The sequence below is a fragment of the Prionailurus viverrinus genome, chromosome D1 (assembly GCF_022837055.1).
Source record: "Prionailurus viverrinus isolate Anna chromosome D1, UM_Priviv_1.0, whole genome shotgun sequence".
In the NCBI taxonomy this organism is placed as follows: Eukaryota; Metazoa; Chordata; class Mammalia; order Carnivora; family Felidae; genus Prionailurus; species Prionailurus viverrinus.
This window is the reverse complement of record NC_062570.1, coordinates 22,777,048-22,784,428: the sequence shown is the minus strand read 5'-3', so window position 1 is coordinate 22,784,428 and position 7,381 is coordinate 22,777,048. Positions and strand designations below refer to the sequence as shown.

General features: G+C 42.8%; 1 protein-coding gene across 1 annotated transcript; it reads left to right on the top strand.

Moving 5' to 3' along the window:
* Positions 1 to 649: 649 nt before the first annotated feature.
* ACRV1 (acrosomal vesicle protein 1) lies at positions 650 to 6,808 on the top strand. The gene is made up of 4 exons (XM_047878815.1): positions 650 to 786; positions 3,540 to 4,175; positions 5,552 to 5,671; positions 6,424 to 6,808. The coding sequence occupies exons 1-4, from the start codon at positions 735 to 737 to the stop codon at positions 6,546 to 6,548; spliced, it is 933 nt and encodes a 310-aa protein (XP_047734771.1). The 5' UTR covers positions 650 to 734; the 3' UTR covers positions 6,549 to 6,808.
* Positions 6,809 to 7,381: the final 573 nt, after the last annotated feature.

Here is a 7,381-nt window from a genome sequence, read left to right as displayed (position 1 = left end):
CAGCTCTCAATGATCCCTTGTCAATCTCTATTTGTGCCCATATCATGTATTTGCCAAAACCAACATGTTACCACTGCCTGGTGAAGAGCAGGAGCTGTAGAAGCTTTGCCATGTCAAGATCCAACCAGTGTCAAAACTGTGGCAGGAAAAGAAGAAATATTTCAATCTCAATCTGTGTGTGTGTGTGTGTGTGTGTGTGTGTGTGTGTGTGTGCATTTCCCCCTCCAATCTTCCAAAGGCTAAATCTAGTCTGCAGCCAAACCCAGCTAGCATTCAGGTGATCGAGTCAATAGAGGTCAGCCTACAGAGCCAAAAAAGGCTGATTTAAAGAGCCAAATAGATAATAATCAGCCAATCACAATTCATTGTCAAGAACACTTTTGAAAGAGAGTAAATAACTTCTAAATTTTATTTCAAAGAGAGTATGTTATTTTGGTAATAAGATGTTTTAAAAAAAAAGATAGGGCAGAGAGATTGAGCCCCAAGACACCACCTGACACATGGCAAATTAGTCTTCATTGGCACAATTTGCCGTGGGTTGTTAGAGGGCCTTCCTGCCTGAGCAGCATACAGGAGAACCTCAAAGCTCAAACCCATTGTGAGGCAACATGGGTGGTCTCTGAGATTCTAGAATTCCCAGAAGCTGTAACCTAGCATTGGGAGCTTCTGCTCACAGGTTTACTTCACAGCTCTTGGGTACCCCACACCAGGGTCCCGTCTTCCCCAAAATCCAGATGAAGAAGTTTCTCTTACTAATGAGTCTTTGTCTGGTTGGATCTGCCAGAGGTGAGTCCCTTATATAGGCTCTAGGAGGCCTCTTTAAGGTCTTTTAGCCCTTGAAGAAGAAAGTTACCCAAGCCAATCTGACCCAGAATCAGGAAGAGCTAAACGAGTTCAACTCTGAGAGCTCCTGAGTCCATTGATTCCTCCTAGTTATGGCTTTACCACCAGAGAAGCCCAGTGGCTTGGCACAGTCTCATTCCTACTTCTTTCAACCACTCACCATTTGAACCTGTTGCTCTGTGAGATGAGAAGATAAGTCTAGGGGTTCTGTGGAAGTCCATTGAAGGTTTGTCCCAATTAACTGAGTGCAAGGGATCCTTATGTAGTTGATGTAGCAAGGAAAGATACAAGGAGACGGGAATGTGATGTACCTAGAAATCCATCTCAGAGCATAGTTATGGGCCAGAGACCTTACAAGCCTCTCCTTCATAGCCATGTTCTATCTATCCAATTGTATTTCCTCTTTCAGGATCCTCATTCATGAAGGGCTATGCTCCCTCATTCCTCCTAGAGGAGAAGAGAGAGGCCGTGAGCTCTGAGGTGTCAATTAAATGACAAATGTAATGTTGGTTCTCAAAGAATTTTGGTTTTTACTTTCTTAGACTTTCAAAAATTGACTCAGAAATGCCAGCCACGTGGTGAAACAGTTAAGTCATCAACTATAAGAATGACTAAGAAATTAGTGTGCTTTTTCAACCTTTCTGTATCAGAAATCTCTGTACTAAAACTTCTGTTAACTATTGAAGAATAGTTTGAAGAATATATTGAAGAATAAGGGGTGCCTGCATGGCTAAATCGGTTGAGTGCCTGACTCTTGATTTCAGCTCAGGTCAGGATCCCAGGGTTATGGGATTGAGTCCTACATGTCGGGCTCCGTGCTGAGCATGCAGACGGCTTAAGATTCTCTCTCTCCCTCTGCTCCTCTTCCCTGACTTGTGCTCTCCCTCTCTAAAAAATATTTTAAAAAACTTTTTTTTAAATATTGAAGAATCAGCAAAGCAGATATTTCAGTAACAACTTTTAAAAATAAAAGCCTCCCAAGGGGCGCCTGGGTGGCTCAGTTGGTTAAGTGTGACTTTGACTCAGGTCATGACCTCACGGTTTGTGGGTTTAAGCCCCACGTCAGGCTCTGGGCTGACAGTGTGGAGCCTAGAGCCTGCTTTGGATTCTGTGTCTCCCTCTCTCTCTGCCCCTCCCCTGCTTGCTCTCTGTCTCTCTCTCAAAAATAAACATTAAAAAAAATTAAAAAATAAAAATAAAAACCTCCCAAAAGCCTTAACAAATAATTCCTTTATCAATGTATTCTATTCCTAGTCTTTCAGAAAGTCATTGATTATAAGGACTACAAATCACCCAGAATATATATATATATATATATATATATATATATATATATATATATCATTGCAGAACTCTTGCAGAGATAAGGGTATTTTAGAGACTTAGGCTACCTTAGCCTCAAAAGATCTTGTAATTCCTCTCAGCTTTTGGCTGGGATTAATAACTCAGTAGCCTACCTACTCTCCTCTGGGTTACTCAGTCTAGTCAAAGAGTAATAATCAAATTGTTTGGTGCTACATTCCAACAAAATGAAAGTCATACTTAAAGAATGTTTGTCTGATAGTCATTGGTGAAATGGATTAAAGATAGAAGAAATTGGCCAGAAGAGAATGACCAGTTAAGAGTTTTGTTAAGTCCCAGTGTAAAGTGGGAAGGAGAGAAAAATAAGTTGAGCACCTAAGGAATAAACTAGGAACTTCACAATTTATCTTATTGAAGACTCGTGACAACTACATGAAGTGAAGTGGATATAAATGGTATATGTCACAAGGAATATCAATTCAGAAATAAATAAGCAAAGAATGTTTTTATCTTAATAATTTTTTAATGTTTATTTTTCAAGGAGAGAGAGAGAGACACAGAGCATGAGCGGGGGAGGGCAGAGAAAAAGGGGGACAGAATCTGAAGCAGATTCCAGGCTCTGAGCTGTTAGCACAGAGTCCAACACAGGGCTCAAACTCACAGAGTGTGAGATCATGACCTGAGCTGAAGTCGGATGCCCAACCAACTGAGCCCCCCAGGTGTCCCTTACCTCAATAATTGATGGCAACTTTGAGTCTCCAACCCACATGGATTGGTGACTGAGTGTGAGTAAGAACCTGAATTTGCCAAATAAAAGTGTCTTAAATCCTGTCTCATAATTTTTGTGGGTTCCTTAGATATTTGTCATCTCTAATTTAAAATTTATCTTGTCAAGGTTAAAACCTTCCACGTTAAATTCCAGCCAGAACTACTTAGCTTCTCTTTCCCTTTCATATCTTCATCCTTCTTGCCTTTCACCCACAGAGACACGGGAGGGAGGGCTGGGGTGGACTTCTGGTTATGTGAGTGATGATGGTACTTTGATTTCCAAATGCTGGCTTTGTCAGGGGGAGCACGTTATTTTCCCTTTAGGTGCTTTTGGTACATGGGCAAGTGGGCCCCCCTGTGCATTTTTTAACAACGCAGATCTTAAAATTCTTCCTTTAAATGCCAGGGTTTGTCTCTGTGTGTTTCATTACTAACGCCTCTGACCTTCATGGTCTCTTGGGTAATTCACTGAGCTCCCCCAACATCTGTAATATCTTCAGGTGCCTGATCTGGCCCACAGGAAACCCGGGAATCCACAACATTAGCCTTACTGCATACGAAAAGCAGTCTTTATCCCAGACATTCTTTCTCTCACCTTCACTCTCTCTTCTGTTCCTTCACCCCAGGAGCATCAGGTCAGCCTGACGAACCTCCTCGTTCTATGGATCATCAAGCTTCCGTTCAGCAATTTCCAGGTGGGTACTTTTCACTTGGAAACCCTTCAGATGGTGAGGCTTTGTATGAGACTTCTTCAGACGAGAGCAGTTTAAGTGAGCACACCTCAGGTGGGCACGCTTCAGTTGAACACGCTTCAGGTGAGCACGCTTCAGGTGAGCACACTTCAGGTGAGCATGCTGCGGGTGAACACATGTCAGGTGAACACACCACAGGGGAGCACACTTCTGGTGAACAACCTTCAGGTGAACAGACTTCTGGTGAAAAGCCTTCAGGTGAACAGACTTCTGGTGAAAAGCCTTCAGGTGAACAGACTTCTGGTGAACAGACTTCTGGTGAACAGTCTTCCAGTGAAAAGCCTTCAGGTGAACAAGTTTTGGCTGAAAAGCCTTCAGGTGAACAGGTTTCAGCTGAAAAGCCTTCAGGTGAACAAGTTTTGAGTGAGAAGCCTTCAGGTGAACAGGCTTCCGGTGAACAAGCTTCAGGTGAACAAGCTTCAGGTGAACAAGCTTCAGGTGAACAAGCTTCAGGTGAAAAGCCACCGGGTGAACAGCCTTCAGGCATTCCACCTTCAAGCACACTTTCAGGTGAGACCCCTTTTCAGGTGAGGCACATCTGGATGGGTACTAGTCCTTGACTTCAGGTGTGACCTAGGCAGAACATCAAGAAAGCCAACTTTAAGGAGATGGTATGGAAGAGAGACTAATTCACAAACACTTCACGAAGAGCTCTCTCAAAGACGCTCTTTACGTCTCTTGATAATAATACCAGGAGGCAGGATACAGGTTTTGTGGGGCCCTGAGAGCTAAGCAGTTTTGAGGGCCCTCTTTAAAACACACACACACACACACACACACACACACACACACAAATACAAAATGCCAGCAGTCCCCCCATCTTTATTCTACATAAGAAACTATGAATACACTCCCTTGGAAGGGGCTCGTGGAAGACTAGGCTCCATGAGCTTCATGCTAAATCTGCCCCAACAAACTATGTTAGAATGCTTTGCAAACTCTGTAAGTGGATATCTAGCCCTGGCTAGGTGGCTCTGTTTTGTTTGAACATGGACAATAAAGCATGAGCACACTTTTGTCTATTAGATCCACAAGTAAGTTCCCAGTAAAACTGCAATGTTTTAGCTCTTACTAAAAAAGGGTTGTCCAAGGAAGGAAAACAAGACCCAGAGCTTGATGTCTCAAGATATTACCAAATATAAGTACTTCATATTTCCTCCCATTGCATAAGTGGTAGTATTCCAAATCTTCTAAGAAGTAAGGCTAACATCACATCACTAGAGAGGAGCAATCCTTGGATTCAAACTTGGGTCAGCCTGACTCTTCAGCCCACATCTTTCCGATTTCTTTGTGCTTCCTCAACTAGGGAATTGGGAATGGAGATAGCAAAAGAGGCAAAATGGAAGCATTTCAAAAAGAATGCCCTTTGTGACAAATTGACATTGTTGAAGGTCAGTTTGAAATTGGAGACTGATCACCCTTTACAGAGTTTGTAACATTACAGTATTCTAACATAGCTTATTAATCAGTTTTTACTCCATTTGTCCCGTATGGGTAAGAGCATGACAGGGGAGTACAAAGGGGAGCCAGTCAAGTGACAAAAGTTCTACTTTGCTCCTATGGAGTCAGATGTGGCAGAAGGGCATCTAACTAAATATCCAGGAAGCCAGTGGGGGTATGGAGCAAACATCAGTAATATACGGAGCAGTCTGGGATTCTTCAGCAATGAAAATCATAGATGAAGCAGTAAGAATGAAAGCATTTCCTCAGGTACAGAACAGAGACTATGCTCTATCAGACGCAGGGCCCTCAGATGCTCAGTGAGAGCCAAGCAATGAAATGTGTGGTATCCAGGCTCCTTGCTACCCATCATCCCACCCCTTGTGACTCATAGCTATACACCTGGACCACCAGGGAATTTCATTAGGCTTATCTTAAATTGGCAGGCCCGATATTAAATTGCCACACATGCTCATATATGAATGATCAAGGAAAATGTCTTCGTGGAGAGGGAGTCTGCTCCACTCAGAATTCCCAGCAGTGCATGTTAAAGAAGATCTTTGAAGGTATGTGGGGACTTCATGATACAATCTTTGCCAGGGAAACACATCCACTAACTTGAGTACTCTTGGGAGTAGTTGCAGTGGTGGGAGTCTGAGGAGGGGTCAAGTTGTGATTCCCCAGAAACTTGGAGATTCAGGAGAACCTTATCCTTTCAAGAATTAAGAGCAGCATTCCAGCTACTGATGGAGAGGTAGAGGCCCTCCATAGAGCAAGCCTATGATGTCTTAAAAGGAGACAGGGAGACCGTCTATCTCTTTGTATTAAAGAAATGTGTGAGTTGCACTTTGAGATGTTGACACATTGACCATAAGCTCGGGACTATGTCTGTCTTGTTCATGGCTATATGTTCCTAGCACTTAGCACAATGTTTAGTTCATGGAAGGCATTTAGTGAATATTGAATAAGTGAATAAAGAATTGTCTATCAGTCAGTGTTCACAGGTTGCCAGAACTATCTTAGTATATTCTCATACCTCTCTACTCTTATACTCACTCCTCATCACCAAAACTGCCTGATTTCCCGTGAACCACACTGTCTGATTTCCCTTGTGGTTTGTCTAGTCCCTCAATAGAGGCAGTGGGCAACAGATATGGGGAAGGGCCCAGAAAAGGCGGATGGAAAGAGAAGGGGTGGAAGAATATACAAGCTGGAGACCTTGGTCGTCCCTATATGGGGACACTGGGGACCATGGATGAAGGCTAAGGTGGGAGAGGGAAGCCTTCTGCTCACTATAGTCTATCTCTACTTCTTTCAGGTGGAAAACTCCAATTCATGGTTCAGGGTTGTGAGAATATGTGCCCATCAATGAACCTCTTCTCCCATGGAACCAGAATGCAAATTATATGCTGTCGGAATCAATCTTTCTGCAACAAGATCTAGAAGCCTGTGCCCTTGCTTCCCGCTCTGACTCAGGCAGCAAAAATTCTCCATTACCCTACTGGGCTCAAGTTATATTGTTTCTCCCCCAGTCTATAACTAACCACATCTGTCTCCGCCTGAGTGTCAGACAGGATGTTCAAATCCCTCACCTTTCCTCTCCTATCCATGCCCTATAAGCCATTCTTCTCTACATCTGCCTTCCCTTACCCCATCTCTCAACATTCTTTTCTTTCTCAATAAATTCCGTATGGTGAAGAATATAGGCTGGCGACAGACTTCTTTTCCCATTAGCCAGTTGCAGGGTCAGCCGGAGCTTAAAGTGGATGCATTTTAAATCACTCCACCTTCCTCAAAGTGGAGGGGTCCCCCAGGGCAGAGACCACAAAGAGAAATGCAAAGTAGCTTAAACAACACTGTGGAACCTTCTCTGAACCCCCTACCTTTCCATCTCAATAGGAACCCCACCCCTGTCTACTTGTCAGGATGTCTAAAACTCACCTTCTTTGGCTCTGGAGAATTTTCAGTATTCAAGAGTCTACTCTTGATTTTAACAATAAAATGACTCTTTTTAAAAATTTATTTGCTATATAAATATGTAGTAGGTCATACTGCTTAAATATTTTTCTCACACAATGTTACGGGATCATATCAGCATAGAGGGGCAAGTGGAAATAACTATTAATAGTCCCTCACCTACCTGTATTAGTGTTATATTCTTCAGTGTGTTTTCACATACATGGTTTCATCTGATCCTCAGAAAAGAGCCCAGAAAGGTAGACAAAAAAGATAGCATCATCCTTAGTGTACAAACACACAGAATTTATTCATATTTC

Coding starts and splice junctions, on each gene's coding strand:
- ACRV1 (XM_047878815.1), top strand. CDS start 735: ATGAAGAAGTTTCTCTTACTAATGAGTCTTTGTCTGGTTGGATCTGCC. Junction 4,176..5,551: donor ACCTTCAAGCACACTTTCAG/GTGAGACCCCTT, acceptor TTAAATTGGCAG/GCCCGATATTAAATTGCCAC. Junction 5,672..6,423: donor GTTAAAGAAGATCTTTGAAG/GTATGTGGGGAC, acceptor TACTTCTTTCAG/GTGGAAAACTCCAATTCATG.